Source organism: Arctopsyche grandis, chromosome 4, assembly GCF_051622035.1.
Source record: "Arctopsyche grandis isolate Sample6627 chromosome 4, ASM5162203v2, whole genome shotgun sequence".
Taxonomy (NCBI): Eukaryota; Metazoa; Arthropoda; class Insecta; order Trichoptera; family Hydropsychidae; genus Arctopsyche; species Arctopsyche grandis.
In genome coordinates, this window is record NC_135358.1 from 2,826,207 (window position 1) to 2,844,459 (window position 18,253).

The 18,253-nt window shown below is 32.3% G+C and overlaps 2 protein-coding genes across 2 annotated transcripts in view; one reads left to right on the top strand and one right to left on the bottom strand.

Moving 5' to 3' along the window:
- Window positions 1-10,088, top strand: part of LOC143910435 (uncharacterized) — a 448,390-nt gene extending 438,302 nt beyond the window's left edge. Inside the window, exon 9 of the mRNA XM_077428902.1 lies at window positions 10,076-10,088. The gene's annotated coding sequence lies outside the window, so the exon portion shown is untranslated. The remainder of the gene's footprint in view (window positions 1-10,075) is intronic.
- A 3,482-nt stretch (window positions 10,089-13,570) lies between these two features.
- LOC143910362 (alpha-(1,3)-fucosyltransferase C-like) lies at window positions 13,571-14,650 on the bottom strand. The gene has a single exon (XM_077428793.1). The coding sequence runs from the start codon at window positions 14,648-14,650 to the stop codon at window positions 13,571-13,573; it is 1,080 nt and encodes a 359-aa protein (XP_077284919.1).
- Window positions 14,651-18,253: the final 3,603 nt, after the last annotated feature.

Here is an 18,253-nt window from a genome sequence, read left to right on the forward strand (position 1 = left end):
CTGAACGAAAAATCAGAAATAAATCGGGTGAAAAATTAAATTTGAATAAACGAACGCAGGCATTCAGGATTATTTTCAAGCAACTTGAAACCTTCCTAAACAACCAATAAAACGAAATATAATAAACGATTGCCTTAGGCTAGTGAAATTTTCAGCCAACATCTATTCGAATAACGGAACAAGGAGCTAGTTCGTTAATGAACATACTTACATTACTGGTCTTCTTAAAAATTTATATATTAAACTATATGCAGTAAATGAATTTTCCTTCAAAGCAATGCAAATTATGTTCATTTTTCTGTGGGAAAATAAGTAGATTGGATTCTAAGGAAACTAGAGCAATCGGATTTTTGCATATATAATATATAAATATATAAAGCTTTGAAAATTTAAATTGCTTACAATGTTATTTAAACGATTTGCGGTTTTGATAATACATATACAATTGAAGAAGGAATTAGTAACGATACAATTTCTGTTGAAAATTCATTAAAGTAAATCAGTATGATTAAAATAAATCAGTACAATCAATATTATTGCAAAAAGACCAATAAGGATTTGGATATAAGAATATTTATTTATTTAAAGTTTGAACCATTGTAGCATTACAGGAATTCTTAATGCGCCGCAATAGTCAAAAATACAACAGAAAAGAAACGAAACAAAATAATAACTAAAGAAATTAGATATTACAAAAACAAAACATATATCCTATATACAAACAACACATTTAACAAATCATAAAATTAATAAGCTATATAATAGCGGATAATAATAATATTTACAAATTATAAAAAACAACAAAGAAGGCAATGTCTCATAAAAGAAAAAAAGAGAAAGAAAAATATATATAACGGTAAACGATATAAAAGATATAACGGTATTACACAAAAATCACATTTTTTAAAATGAATAAGCCAAATTAAGATACATACATGTGTATATGTATGTAGAAAATATCTGAAGACGCATAGAAATATCGTTATTATCTATATTTTCTATTGGCTTGTTCGCATATTTTTACATACCTCCTTTACGTTTCACATGGCTTTCGTGTCAGTGGTCATTTTTATCTCTTATCCGATCGTTTTCATACTTTGCCATATTGCTCATTTTGGTCATCAATACACGTTAATATATCGTCTGCCATTATTACGGAATTTGGAAGTAATACATTATTGAAAACATATTGCGTTGTTTATTGCAATTTTAACCATGTATTTTGTAGGTTTTTCCCATTGAGATGAATTGGAATTTATCCTGTAATGGTCCGTACGCACCAAACCAACGACGATTTTGGGACAACTTTTAAAACCAGTAGCGTACAAAATATCGAAATAAAAATTAAATAAAAAAATTGAAATTAAATATCAAAATTAAGCTAACGAGCGAGATTGAGCTAAAATTAGATTATCGTTGATGTTTTGAATTACAACAATGTTTTGAATTACCACGATATGCATTACAACCAGAGAAATATTATAATTACGAGCGAAAAAAACCTTGTTATTGTTTTTTATAAGTCGTCACGATACACTAATGTGTTTCGCCGTCGATGAAATATTTAACAAAAAAAATGTCGGTGATTTGTCAAAGGGTTTTTTTTTCTTTCGTCGAAATAAAATTAATAATCACACATTATCCGATAAATTTTACCTCTGAGATGGATTTAATTATTTGATTTATTTCGACGAGAGAAACAATTGAAGACATTATCCGATAAAATTTACCTCTGAAATGATTTAATTAATTGATTTATTTCGACGAGAGAAACAATTGAAGACTAAAGAAATTTCGTTTGATAAACCGACAACGTGTCGGGTTGGGACCATCACTCGGTCACCCATACTAACACATGATATATTCTCAGTAACTGCGCATTACGGGGAAGTAAAAATAATAATTTTTTGATTTTTTTTTTCGATCTTAGTGCGTATCTACGTAAGTCAAAACATCTTCGACAAACAAAAGTCGAGGATTACCTGTATGTGATTGTTGATGATCTAATTTTAAGTCAATCTCGAAAATTTATTTAAATTGGGCATGTTCTGTTTTAACTTTCAATATTTTATTTTAAATTTAATATATTGATTATAATTTTATTTTGATATTTGAATTTAATTTTAATATAATAATATTATTTTTAATTTTGATATTTGATTTCAATTTTTAAATTTAATTTTTATTTCGATATTTTGTACGCTACTGGTTTTATCCTGCTGGTTAAAACGTTGGACCAAAATCGTCGTTGGTTTGGTCCGTACGCAGCATTATATAAAATGAACTAATGATATTCGTGCGTATGCTGATATTTGTTATTGACATATACATAAGAATATGGGTATTACCCATATCTCTACCCCACTCCTTTCCTTTTGGGCATGCTTGGGTATAATTCCCTTGAACTTCGGAGAAACTTCTCATTAATTCGTTTCGTTCTCCTGCTCTTACGTGGTAATACGTCATGCCCGTTGTTGCTCGAGCAGTTGGGGCTTTATGTCCCTATTCACTATGTGCGTGGTAGACATCATCATTTGCTGGCTGTACCTCCTGCCCGCACAGTCCTTTTTCGAATGGCTCCTATTCCAAGAGCTATCCGACTTCTTAATGAAATCGTTGCTGCCGAGACTGAATGTGATATTTTCCACCTTAGTGAGCGTAAATTGTCGGAAATTACTCTAACCCATTTATCTGGTAGTCTGCGCTCATCATTGTTTTCATGATTGATTGTGATTTATGAGTGAAATTTTGATTAACTCTCTTCCATTTGGGCCTTACAGGGATGTTTTGTATTTGTAGTTGTTTCTTACATATTTATTGAAACTGGCTGTAGGTGCAAGGCATTCCTTATGCTATATTTTATTTGATATTTTTACTTTATCTGTTATTATAAATGCTATTTTTTATGTATGTATGGATGTATTTATGTTTATGTTTAATTGTTATTTTGTTTTTTTTCTTTTTTGTGTTATATTTTTTGACCATTGTGGCGCTTTAGGAATTCCTGTTATGCCACAATGGTCTGTTTAAAATAAATAAATAAATAAATATATAAGTGTACTAACTTGACATATACATAATGTATATTTCTATAATATTGGAAATAAATATGAATGGTTTAAATAGTTCGTATTTCTCATCTATACTTTACTCATCGCCATCATTAGATTGTATAATGGAAAGTTTACAGCGTTCGACTTTAAGAAAGGTGGGTGATCTTGGAGCAAAGTTCCTGAGATGTATTAAGAAGATAGCGTTAAGCAAACTTTGTACGCAAGTTGATTTCACCGCTTTATGTATTCCAGTAGTGTATTTCGTTAGTTACATTAAAACGGAACGACGCGCAAACAACGACTCGGATACCAAGGGAGTGATGGTACGTGTGTGTGTGTGTATGTTTGAATGCTTTTTTAACCCTTTTCCTACCCCCTTCTAGCAGATCATGGGGGGTTTTTGGCAAATTGAAAGTTTTGCGAGTGGCCACGTAGCGTCGTTTCGAGTTGCGTCGCGACGGTGAGCGTCATAAAGTGAACACGAGCCTTAGGAACTTTGCCTCTGTAAATAAGATACGTTTGTAAATCGGCGAATGCGCACTCTGAATAGCAATTTTGCTTTGCTCTGTGTTTGTGAGAGGTTCTAATTTCAGCCTGATGATTCCTTTGAACCTGTGGTCGGGAACCTTTTTTAACCTTTGAAGGACGGAGCGTCGAGATCGAACGAGTGTCCCGAACCGGGGTCGAGTAAGACCCCAGTATTTTTTAATCAAAATACAGCTTTTTTCAATACAAATAGGTTCAATATATATCTTATTAATCATTTTATACATTAACATAAAAAAGTTTTAGTCCTATAGCATGTTTTTGACTATTTTTGGATTAAAAAATAACATCAACACGCAAACGAACATAGGTAAGGCCAACAGGCGACTGCATGACTCAATAGCCACGCGCCAAAAGCGACGAAAATAATAGCTTGCGAAAATATAGCTGTCTCTTTCTTTCGCATTGGCTCTTCGATTAACAATAATATGCAATCGAACAGTCAAAAACATGACTTATCGCTACTGCCTTTAAATCATACTTTGGAACGTAGAAATGTATAAATGTATTTTTTACGACGTAGCCCTTTTCTAAATCATACAAAATCTATTAAAATAAATTTCTTGTAGTTCATTCTAGGAATACAAGAAATATAGGGTGTAAAGCTTTGAAAACCACATAGTTATTACGAAAAACGTAAAAATTGGGGCACTTGCATACCCCAGTTCGGTGAGGGAGGGTTAAACATAGAGCCAAAATGAACATATGTTCATACATTAGGTTGGAGTGAATACCACGAATTTTGGATTTACATCAATAGACGTAATGGAAAACTTTCATCGTATGAAGGGAAGGTATATTCCTCAAACCCATGACTTTATCTATGTATTTGAGGAATATAAGAAGGTCACAAAATGAAATTTGATAATCAAACATGTGTGCATACACGTGCACACATTCCGGTTATGAAAGCATTTTCGATACAAATTGAGCGCAAATGTAGGGAAACTTACACATGACAAAAGTTCTACTTCCAGTTGTCGGATTTTGTTCGATTTTTTTTATTGCTTAAAATCACTATAATTATTATACTTATTAAATATCAAGAAAATAAAAATAATCTAAAAGGTTAAAATAAAATAATGAAATATTGTTTTAAAAATAAATACTACTTCCGGTTTACGAATTCTCACCAAAACTTTATCAGCTCTAAGTTACATAGTACATAAATAATACGAATATAAATTTTCAGCTTGATACGTTCAGGGGTGTGTACAGAATCGTGGTCACACCATTTTTGACCTTTCGAAGAGGAAAAAATCACACTTCCGGATGACGAAAATGATTTCTTTAATTTTTTTTTTATTAAAAAACAGATATTGTATTTTATCAATTGCCAATTTCTTTGAAAACTGTTCAATTAAAATATTGCTGAAACGAAAACTGTTCATATATGTATGTATATGAACACACACGATAACGAAATTGATAAAATTTTATCATAGCTACATATATTAAGCTTTTTTATAATCCAACAGGGATTATACCCATAAAAATTATCATGAAAACTGTTTTTGATATAATCCATACGTGATGACGAAATTGATAAAAATTATTACTTTACGCCCATTGATAATTTACAAACAGGGATTAAATCAATTGATAATTTATTTGAAAACCGTTTTTGCCGAAATAGTTAATATCCACATATAATAACAATTGGATTTCATTCGCCATATGCCCTTGAGAGGAAGAATGTTTTATTACGTATATATATGTACATACATATGTATGTACATATATGTACGTACATACATATTAACAATAGATGAAGTTTTGTGATCTCGCGAAAATTCAAACTCAAGATTTTGACTGATTTGAACTCGGAATCGATCACTAATCACGTTTTCATGATCTTAAAAATATATGTGTGTGCGTGTATGCGTGTGTGTGTGTGTGTTAGTACATGTGCTGTGTGTTTTTGGGATTTTTCGAACACCGGTAGATTTTGGTTTTCGGATTCAATTATCTCCTAAACCGCTAAACGGATTAGACTAAAACTTTTTTTTAAATAAAATAGAAATTATGAATTTTATATACTCGTATTATTATTATTTTATATATTTATATGTTTTTTAAACTAGAGAATCGATTTTTTTATATTTTTCTCATTTCAAATTTTTTTTCTTTCCGAATGTGCAGAAAATGAACCAAGATAAAAATTATATATAGCAAAATATCCTATTTCACTGTTATTTAAAAACAATTATGATGAAAATTATAGCACAAAGCGATTTTTTTTCAGAAACATGTAAAATAAATCATGTAAAAAAATATTTTAATGTTTCTTTAAAATAAAAAAGTACATATGTAAATGTTAATTTATATAATAATATTTTTTTTTGGGAAACAAATTTATTTTTATTTTCATCATATTGATACAAGAATAGTACAATTTTTTTTTTTTTTTTTTTTTTTTTTTTTTTTTTTGTGCCATCTTATCGATTCCCGATAAATCATCACCAGCGATATCGTTGCTCTTCAGATCATGTACGGGCACTACGGAATCATCACTCCGTCCCCAAAATTGTGAATTGGGCTTCTGAATCTCTCACATTCAGAACACCAATTCGTGAGGATTTTTTCGCTTTAAACGCCTCTGCTGGTGAGTTGTGTCCAATAGCTGCAACGCTTCTATGTTAGGGTGACGGTGCAGTCTCAACTCGTGCCTCCCGGCGCATTCTCGGATGACTTCTTTTACTTTTTTGATTTTAAGGTCCTTGTGGATCTCTTCATTTGTGACGAAGCGATATGCATCGGTGATAATCCTCAAAAACTGGTTTTGACATCTTTGCATTTTTTCGATATTGGATGGCTTACTGCATCCCCACAGTTGTATGCCATATGTCCATATTGGCTTCACGATTGCCTGGTATATCAGTTTTTTGCATTGTAGGTCTAATTTGGAGTGTCTTCCTATTAGCCAATGCATTTCTCTTTGTTTAATTCGAATCTGTTCTATTTTTTTTTTTAATGTGATGCCTCCACGTAAGCCTTGAGTCAAGATGCAGTCCTAAATATTTAGCTGACAAAGCTTGTGGAACTTGGATTCCGTTTATGAAAGTCTGAGTGCTGACACTATTTCGTCGCAGTGCAAATGTGACCTGCATTGATTTTAGCTCGTTGAGTTTCATTTTCCAGTCCTTGGTCCATTTGCTGATCTTGTCCAGTGCACGCTGCAGGCGTTCAAATGCTTCCTTCTGTGACTCGCTCGATGACATAATGACTGTGTCATCTGCAAATGTTCCAATGAATGTCTCTTCGCTTGTCGGGATGTCAGCAGTGTATATCAGGTACAGTATAGGCCCTATTACGCTTCCCTGTGGTACTCCTGCAGAGGCTGTGAAAAAGTTAGAGAATGCCTCCTCATGAGCAACTCTGAATTTGCGTCCGGATAAGTATGATTCCAGTAATTTGACATAATTTCCAGGTAATGACTTGCTGATTTTGTGGATAAGTCCTTCGTGCCATACCCTGTCGAAGGCCTGTGAGACATCAAGAAATACAGCTGGACAATACTTTTTTTCCTCTAGCGATTGCTCTATTTTTGAAATAACACGGTGCACTTGATCGATGGTAGAATGTTTCGACCTAAATCCAAATTGGAAGTCGGGAACATCGGTTAAGGGCTTGAGTCTTTTTAATAATAGTTTTTCGAATAGCTTAGAGATCGCAGGCAACAAGGATATTGGTCTGTATGATGTCACTTGTTCGGGTGACTTTTCAGGTTTCTTCAACATTATGATTTGAGCAGTTTTGAAGCACTCTGGCACATGCTTGAGCCGGAAACATGCATTGTATAAGTATGTTAGCATGATAATAGCCTTTTTTGAAAGTTCCTTGAATAGTCCCGGTGAGATTTCGTCAATTCCAGGTGCCTTTTTAGGATTTATATTGTCATCTATTTCTTTAGCTACTTCCATAGGGGTGACAGTTTTGATTAGTTGCTGTGGTTGATACATTGGTGTATAATCAGCATCAGATTGAATATTGTGTGGTTGGAATACTGTCTCTAAGTGTTGTGCAAACAGCTCAGCTTTTTCTTTGTTGCTTCTTATCCACTCTCCTTGCGCATTTTTCAGAGGTGGTATTTGTAGAATTGGTCGTTTGAATTTCCTAGTTGCTTTCCATAGTGAGTGATTTTTATCAGCTGCAGGGCCCAAACCTTCCAAATATTTTTCAAAACAATTTTGTTTATGCTCTTTAATAAGTCGGTTAACTTTGTTACTTATGTGGTTAAATTCTCTTTTGTCTGCAATATTTCTGGTTCTATGCCATATTCGTCTTGTTCTACGTCTTTCTTTAATCAATTGTCTAATTTCCATGGGGTAATTAATGATTTGGTCTGGTTTTTCTTTTGGTACAGGTGTAGCTTCTTTCGCAGCCTCTCGTACAGAGTCAATAAAATTTTGAGTGTGTAGTTCGAGATCTTCTATAGTTTTAAGTTTCACTATTAAATTTATTGATTGGTCTAGTTTTTTCCTGAACATATCCCAGTTAGTGCGTTTATTTGTCAGGTTCTGTCTCCTTATTCTTTTAATTACCAGTGTGCTCAGTGTCATTAGCACTGGTGGGTGATCAGAAGTAAGGTCCTCTATTCCTTCGACCTCAATGTGGTTTGGGGCTATTCCTTTGGATATAAAAAAGTCAATTAAATCTGGTACCTTTTTACTGTCGGTCGGCCAGAAGGTTGGTTTTTGTGAGGAATGATACTCGCACGAGGAGCTCTGAATCGCGTATAGAAGGTTGTTTCCTTTACCAGGAGTTATAAGTCGTGATCCCCAAGCTGTATGTTTAACGTTGTAGTCTCCTCCAATAATAAATCTTGGCCCAAGGGAATTAAAGATGTTTATAAATTGGTATTTTGTGATGGTATGCTTTGGAGGACAATATGCTGCAGCAATATTTAAGTCAGCATTGCCATATTTAATTGTGATGATAGTAGCTTGCATGAATGGTTCTCTGATATCTTTTTGTTCGAAGTGCTGGATATTTTTTTTGATTAAAATAGCAGTACCACCGCGAGCTCGTTCACTAGGATGTGTTGTCCAATAAGCCGAGTATCCGTTTATCTTTATGTAACTTCTTTGTGAAAAGTGTGTTTCTGATATTAGTGCTAGATCGATGTTGTTTGTCTTTAGAAACACTTTAAGTTCATGGACTCTCTGATTGAGTCCGTTTGCATTCCATGTTAATATGCGTAGGGAATTATCTGTCATTTTTATTATGTTTACTTGGTGATTTGCACTGATTTTCAATTTTTTCCACTCTGGTTATGAGCCAGTTGAGTTGGTGTTTTATTTCAGTTTGAAAGTCACATAGCAACTGCATCATGCCACCGATGGTAGGTTCAGTTGATTTATTTTCCTGCCCGATATCTTGTTTGCTTTTGTCTGCTTGGGACTTAGCTGCTTCACTATATGTTTTGTCCACAGTTGTTTGTTTATCAACAACTTCAATTTGATTTTTTTGTACGCGTTGTGTTACTGTTACCTTTTTGGGTTGTGATGCTTTTATCTTTTTTTTATAGACCTCACACCCCCTGTAGCTAGCTGGATGTCCTTGCTGGCCACACAGGGCACAAGTTGGGGGAACATTTTTCTGCTTGTTGCATTTTGTTGTGTGATGGTCTGCGGCACATTTGACGCATTTAGGTTGTCGATTGCAAAAATTTTTTGTATGCCCAAGTTGTTGACAGTTTGTACACTGAGGGATGTCTTTTACTTTCATTGGTGGTTCAATTGTTACTCTGCAATGTAGAAGTTCTTTAATACCATATACTTCTTTGCAGTTTTCTTTTGGCACCAGGTCTACAAAAAATAGTGGGAAATGTTTTATTTGTCTTTCACCATCGGTTGTAAATTTCTTCATAATATTTGCCACATTGGCCACTTCATATCCTTTATCTTTGAAAGAATCTTTTATTTCACTAACGTCTGTTGATGGCGGTAAACCTCTAACAACCACTCTATAGCACCTTTCATTCTTGAGTTGATAGGTGTGGTACTCTAGATTGTGAAGGGGGTTTTCGTTGTCTTTACATTCACGTTGTTTTAAATCATTTAGTGTTTTTTTGATTTTGCGATAATCTTCTTCGGTTTGTGTAGTGATTTTGATACTATTATTTGAAATTAATTTAAATTGGCATTGAATGGGTGGTGTTTCTGTTGTTGATAATAGATGAGCTCTAAACTTATTGAAGTCAATAACATTGCTCACATAAATAGGTGGTGGAAGTGGTTGTTTGTTAGGTTTATTGGTTTGCTGTTTTTGTGTTTCTTTCAGGTTGTTTTGCGGGGAAGATAATACTTTATCTATTTTTCTTTTTTTACTTCTTTTCTCTGCATTTTGGCTAAGTTCATTTTCAAGTTCTTCTTCATCCGTGTGGTAGTCTTTATTCATATTGTCAAGACTTTTGCTCCTATTTAGAATAGATGTAGAAGGCCTGGATTTTTTTTCCATTGTTTCAATTCTTTTCTTTAAATCGGTTATAGTTATCTCATATTGTTTGCATCTGATTTCATATTGTTGGCATATATGTGTAAGTTGATCATACGGATCGTACTGCTGCGCCAGTGGCACTGGATTATCTGTGTTCATTTTTCAGAACGGGTGCAAAACTGCGCCGCGCCGGTGACAGCGCGGCAACAGTTTGATTTTGTTGTTGTATATTCACTTATTATATTATATTATTGCAACTTTAAATTTTATTATAATAATTATTATATATTTATAAAATTTATAAATGTTATATCGAACGCGATAAGGCGATAACGCACATCGACCGATTGCAACCGTGTACGGCGACGAACTTCAAGAATAGTACATGAAATTTTTCGTGAAGAGCACACATCTTAAAGAGCTCGAAAAAAATAGTGGAAGAAAAATCGAACAAGAGTAAACTGCCACTCCCGGTTGCCAGATACGTACCAAATTTTATACATAACTTTTTACTACGCTTAAACTTCTAGATATGAAATTTAAGTTAAATAAACCAAAAGGTTTCTGCTAAAATCATAAAAAACCTCAATTCTCTAGAGTTAAAGTACTACATACTTCTGGTTCAGGTAAAAATATTTTAAAAAAAAACTGGCTTTACATAAATAAATTTGTAATACTATTTTATGATTTTTATTATTTTATTAATTATTTACCACAATACTGCTTATTTTATTAAAAGTGAACGCCATAGTTATTTTACATATAATTCCCGATTCCTGTTTCAGTTTCGATTCCCGATTCCGATTAATTTTTATAATAAATCATTATACGTATTTTAATTTAATTTTAAATCATGTATCAATTAGTATCCGGAACCAACCGTTGAACTTTCAAAGGGCATAACACTAGCTATTTTATAATTGATATAAAAGTATATATAAGATGGAATAATAATCATTTACTGTTTATTATATGATACATACGTGTATCTGAAAATTTTCCAAGTCTCTAATTAGCTTCCCTAGCCTTATTTTATCTAAACACTTCTCAGTGTTATGCGTGAATTTAATTAAAACACAAGTGCATAAATTACAATGCAAACAAACACGTTTTTCGAGATGCACTCTCCAAATAACCTTAGGAACTCTTCTCACAAGATCGTTTTAAATTTCAGATTATATTCATACGGATTATATTCTAAGCGGATAACAGACGTACATACGTAAGGGGAATATTTTTATTTATGCAAATGAACATTGGTCGGTTAATAAAGGAGCCTTTTGTATCAGTTGTACGTTTGCGAGGAGAATGCGAGCGCCAACAAAATAAATATACATACATACTAACAAAAAACAAGAAAGGAGAAAAAATTGCTTCCTCTATCTACCTTTCGCAGTATGAGGTATAGTTTTGGTACACGGGTACTATTTATGTATGTATGTTGAGGAAAAAAATGAGAAAAGCAAATGTGATTACGTGAACCCGTCGGCCAGAACTCGCGTTTACCTCTGAAAGTATTATAAAACCTGCATACGAGATAGAGGCAAATACAAACACACTATGCCCAGTTCTGATGAATAAACTATATAACAAATACGTCCTCGGACGTATTTTTTTACGATATCCCTGGGAAATATAAATTTATTTATAACATGCGAGTAATAATATTCCCTTCGGGAGTGCCAAAACTATAATAAAACGTGGTTATAACGAAGCCGTATTGATTAATTGTTTTAATTTCGTACGAGCTCCCAGCGGACGCATACGGTTCGTTTAAATGCCACGCTTAAATATTTCCCTTCAATTATTTGACTTAAATTAAATAATAAATTAAAATGAAGCGAGGGGATGATTTTGCTAAAAATTTTACAATGAATAAACATACTGAAAATGTATCGCGGGATTTATTATTATTTTTAACTTTCAAAGGAAACACTATCGATTTATAATTTTAAACGTTGTTATTCGAAATTATTTCACTAGATGATAAAATAGTGGAGGTAAAAAAAAGCATTAAAAAAAAGTTTTTTAAAAACACGCCTCTTCTATATATAATTTGTATATAAAATTATTATTTTGAATAATAATACCAATAATTTTATTTTACTACCGCCATCTATGTTTAAAACTAAGAGCTGGATAGACGTCAGTCACTTTTCAGAAATTCAAATTTCAAACGCGTCTTACACGATATTTTTGCACCATCGTAATGGCGGAGGATCCATTAACTTATATCGATGACCAAAATGAGCAATATGACAAAGTATGAAAACGATCGGATAAGAGGCAAACTTTTTCCTGAATTGTAATCGTGAAATGTAAAGGAGGTATGTAAAAATCAACGGTCGCCTCTTCAATTATATTCAGTACGCAAAAGATATAGTTTTAATAACTCGCGATCCAGCTGGCTTACTTAACAGACTACCACAGCTGGACAGGGAAAGTAGGAAAGTAGGATTAAATATTAACGCAGATAAGACCAAAATAATGTTCAATAGTTATTGCATACCTGATAGCATCTCATTAGACGATAAACCTGTAGAAGTAGTAAATAATTATTTATATTTAGGTCAAATAATTGACATGTCCGGTACTAAAGAAGAAGAATAATGGCGGATGATACTTCCACTTATGTATATTGATGACCAAAATGAGCAAAATGGCAAAGTATGAAAACGATCGGAAAAGAGGCAAAATTTTTCCTTAATAGTAATCGTAAGTGAAGAGGTTTGTAAAAAAAAAACCTATGAAATTAGGATGGAGTGAATTTGAACTACTGAATGTTGTTTTAAATCAAAAAATTAAAAAAAAAACAAAAAAGCTTTTAGATCATCACAAACATACCAAGGCGGCCCATACCTCTTAGTAATATATTTAATTATGTACATTAGTTTAAGCCGGGAACATAATTTTGATTGAAACCCGAATCATTGAAATCATTTTGATTGAAATTTTAATCCCACACATTTGTACATTTGTTGTTGAAATATTGTTTAAATTGCCTTTTTATTTTAATAAATTAATTGTATTTAATTTATTATATATTTATTTAATTATTTATTATATTTTAGTACATTATTTGTTTATATACATTTAATTAAGTTTTTTATATACATTTATTTTGATAAAATTTAACGTACATATGTATTTATGTACGTATGTATACAAAATATTAAATAGAAAATTGTGTTTAAAAAAATCAATTCAATTAAAACAAATGGAAAAATATAATATAACATATTTTATGAAAGAAAAAATGTTTATTTTTCACGAACTACATATATTATATAATACAATTTATATTTACATAAAAGTTGTCTGTTGTATGCAAAATAAATAAATCTGCATTTTGGTTTATAAATGTGACTTTAAAAATAGTATCTGAAAATCGTAAATTGGAACCAAACAATGAATACATTAAGATTTAAAGTATTTCACAGGAAATGAAATGATCTAGTAAATTGCACACAATTTTAACAGCACAATTTTGAATCTGGAATAAATCGCAATAGTCGAGCACCAATTATTATTTATTTGCACATAGGTTTTGCTTTAGGTCCATGCCACCATTCCAACAAGTTATCATAAATTTTTGGTTTGGTGATTTTAGCATGCAGCCTCTCGCAAAGGCGACAAAACGCGTCAAATTTGGTTTTTTTCAACACTGGTTCTATCGTATAAAACTTTCTCCACCAAAAGTACTTCGCGTACTCTTCGGGATGATCCATTAAATATTTGAGCTTATTCGCTAAATCTATAGTGGACATGGAACTAGCATCTATGTAAGAACCAGGCGGGATGAACTTGGTCAAATTGGATCCGCCGAGAATTACAGGAATCGTATCGTAGATTAAGGGATTTCGCACTTTCTCAGTTAAGTAATCGTTGCACAGAGAATTTTCATATGATAAATAAAAAAAATAGTCGTTCTTCATTTTTTCGAAACACACAGTCTCGTTAGTTCTTGGACACTTAAAAGTACCACACTTTCCATACACGTCGACTTTTATATGTTTTTGAAGTTCTTTAATCCGCTTCTCCCTATGACTCTTACTGAGACAATTTGACGAAAACCACGTTACCGTTTTCGACTTCTTCTTGAATATACTTATAAATTCAGTCGTATTCACTTCGATCTCGTTGGGGTTTATCCAATCTGGATCTTGAGACGGTGCTACCGCATTCCCATCAAAATCGTAAACATAAAAATAAACTAGAGGTATATCAGAATCCAAACGATACGTCATGGTCAGGTTGAATATGCCATTTAATGAAGAAGTCACTTTTCTATTAGCTGGAGACTCCATAGAGAGGTATACGTATAGTTGAGATTCGGTTCGAACATTTGGAAAATTCTTGGTCTTCGCGGGATATTCAGCTCCATTGAAAACTACTGCGTCAAACTGATCGAAAGACAACCATTTTCTCGAATGCGTGATGTAACAATTTTTAATTTTACAGCCATGGTTATAAAAAGGTTCAATTCCACTCCCAAAATTGTAGTCCAAATGTCCAAAGACAGGATTCCAAAGCAGAATTTTCTTCGTAACGGAGTATTCTTGGTTGGTTTCACTATTTCTTACATCTTTCAATTGAATAGAATATAACATTGGGAATAATAACTGAGTGAAAATAAAAACGACACTTGTAATTAATAATACGTAAAAGACTGTCTGAAAGTTGCACAACATAATTATTATGGATTAATGTAATTTAATAACAATAAGAACGCGCGTCAATCGCTCGGTAAAGAACGTGCTTGATTGAATTTTTTTCGTTTTTTTTGGGCCATCTTATCGATGACGAAAATGATTACTTTTATTAAAAAACAGAGATTGTATTATATCAACTGTCATTTTTTTTGAAAACTGTTCAAATAAATTGTTGCCGAAACGAAAACTGTTCATATATGTATATGAACACACACTAAGCTCATTTTTATAATCCAATAGGGATCCATAAAAAATAACCATGGAATTGATATAATCCATACATGATGACGAAATTAATAAAAAATATTACTTTACACCTATTGTTATTAACAAACAGGGATTAAATCAATTGATGATTTCTTTGAAAACCGTTGTTGCCGAAATAGTTAATATCCACACATGATAACAATTGGATTTCATTCGCCATATGCCATTGAGAGGAAGAATTTTTTATTACTTTATCTACATACATATGTACATATATGTACGTACATACATATTAAATAAAATAGTTTTTTAAAAACAAACCTCTTTTTACATACCTCCTTTACGTCTCACATGGCTTTCGTGTTAGTGGTCATTTTTATCTCTTATCCGATCGTTTTCATACTTTGCCATATTGCTCATTTTAGTCATCAATACACGTTAATGTATCGTCTGCCATTACGTTGGAGATAAAATATCGTATACAACGCGTTTTAAAAACGGGGCCCGTAATTAATTTTGTATATAATATATGATAAAAAAATCAAGTAAAAAAATAAATGTATATAAAAAATAATGTTCTAAAATATAAAAAAAAATTATAAAATAAAATAATTAAATAAATAAATAATAAAAAAATTAAATAAAACTAATTTATTAAAATAAAAAGGCAATTTCAACAACAAATGTACAAATGTGTGGGATTAAAATTTCAATCAAAAAGATTTCAATGATTGGGGTTTCAATCAAAATTATGATGCCGGCTTAAACTAATGTAATTAAATATATTTCTAAGAGGTTTGGGCCGCGTTATTACGTATTTTATACCATCACATACTTTTATATCATCACTTTAATCTGTGTATCCATTGATCTTTATATAACTTTTTTGTGAAAAGTGTGTTTCTGATATTAGTGCTAGATCGATGTTGTTTGTTTTTAAAAACACGTCAAGTTCATGGACTCTCTGATTGAGTCCATTTGCACTCCATGTTAATATGCGTAGGGAATTATCTGTCATTTTTATTATGTTTACTTGGTGATTTCGAATGATTTTCAATTTTTTCCACTCTGGTTATGAGCCAGTTGAATTGTTGTTTTATTTTAGTTTGAAAGTCACATAGCAACTGCATCATGTCACTGATGGTAGGTTCAGTTAATTTATTTTTCTGCCCGATATCTTGTTTGCTTTTGTCTTCTTGGGATTTAGCTGCCTCACTATATCTTTTGTCCGTAGTTGTTTGTTTATCAACAACTTCGATTTGATTTTGTTGTACGCGTTGCGTTACTCTTAACTTTTTTGGTTGTGATGCTTTTATCTTTTTTTACTTACCTCTTATACAGTTCACATGGTTTTCGTGTTAGTGGTCATTTTTTATATCTCTTATCTCTTATCCGATCGTTTTCATACTTTGCCATATTGCTCATTTTGGTCATCAATATACGTTAATGTATCGTCTGCCATTACGTTGGAGATAAAATATTGTTCCTGTTGTATCCTGCTCGCGCAAATTAAGTGAGTATGTACCGTTTACCATGCACTATTTTTTTTTGATCTTTCGACTTAAGATCTTTCGATTTTCGATCTTTGCCTTCCGATATTTGCGTTTTCTGTCGTTTAACATTCTGTCTCGTCACGGAGAAAATCAATCAGTCAGGTAAATCAATTATTCTCTTATAGATTTTTAAGTCATCCGCATATAATAAAAATTTAGAATGGTGAATAGAAGATTGAATATCGTTGATAAATATTAGGAATAATAAAGGGCCAAGATTTGATCCTTGGGGAATCCCAGTAGTGGCAACATACTCATAAGAAAAGCAACTCCCAAACTTAACGAATTGACGTCGATCCTGTAAATAAGAAATAAAAAGACCAACAAGATTATAAGTAAATCCAATAAAACTTAATTTACTAACCAAAATTTTATGATCAACTTTATCAAACGCCTTCTCAAAATCAGTATATATTACATCCATTTGATTATTAAAATCCAAAGTGCTGGTTATATATATATATATATATATATATATATATATATATATATATATATATATAATATTTTAAGAATTGCTACCGCTGAAGGTGAACAGTGTGTACATATATTTTTCAATTTCGCCACTCGAAAAATGTCGTTTCGTTTCTACCGGAAAACTTGAGAGATTTCTCAGTTGACCAAGTACAGCCGACGCTGTCAAAGTTGGATATTAAATTTCTTGTGTCGTTGTCGAAGAGGTCCAAAGGCGAAATTTTCCTCGAAAAGGAAAATTAAACGTTGACCACATCGGCAACTATGCGGTAGCCGAAAAGCGGAAAAAAACTTAATAAGCAAATTAATAATAAAAAATCAATTTCCAGAGAAATCCCTTTGCTGCTACCATACATACATCTCCCTGTAAACATAATCGGAGGAAACTTTTCAATTAATCCATTCGCAAATTTCATTAAGAAATTTTCAACTTTCGATGAAATCCCCCACCCGCTAAAAAGCGAACGAATCTTCACCAAAAGAAAAAAAAAAGTTTAATTAAAGTTATAGGTCATCACCACTTGCTAATTTGAAACTTATTATAAATTATAAGTACGCTAATTCGAAAGAGCGAACGAAAGACCTACAGATTACCTATAAACACCTATAAATCCTCTGTGAAGTTCTTAAGCGAAGCTTATTGATATTAAAGCATACAAATGAACACAAGATTCACCCGGAAGAAATAAAATACATTTCGAAATTCCCATCACGTACCCTTCATATTTCTTTATGCATAGTAGAGAACTGCTAGTGGATCTTTGCACGTCCCTCGTCTACAGTTCATGTCCGCTCGTAATTTGATATACTTATATGTGTTTTCAGCGGTCTTTTCACTATTTGCGGAATGTTGGATTCGTGCCCATTAAAAAGGATAAATTCGAAGTTGTTGAGGTCGTATTTTAGTCCGGGTTTGTCCACTGCAGGGTTAAGCGTTACACATTGGTCTGGAGGCGCCGTAACATGTCACGTGCAGATGTTTCAGACCAACTTTCAGCAACTCCTCTATGTAAGCTACGTACAAAGCCGTATTATTATTTCTCCTGAAGATAAATCAGTGTGCATTCTCTTCTCGGCTACATTTCTTCAGATATTGCATCCGACTTGGACGCACACTTGACCGAAATTCGATCCGGATTGGTAACATTTTCTCTATGTGTTTTGTACATTTATTTAAGTAAATTACATAATAAAAACAAAAAATGAAATTTTATAATATAAACTTAACAATAAAAGAAAAAAGAAAATCAGAAAAAATAGTAAAAAT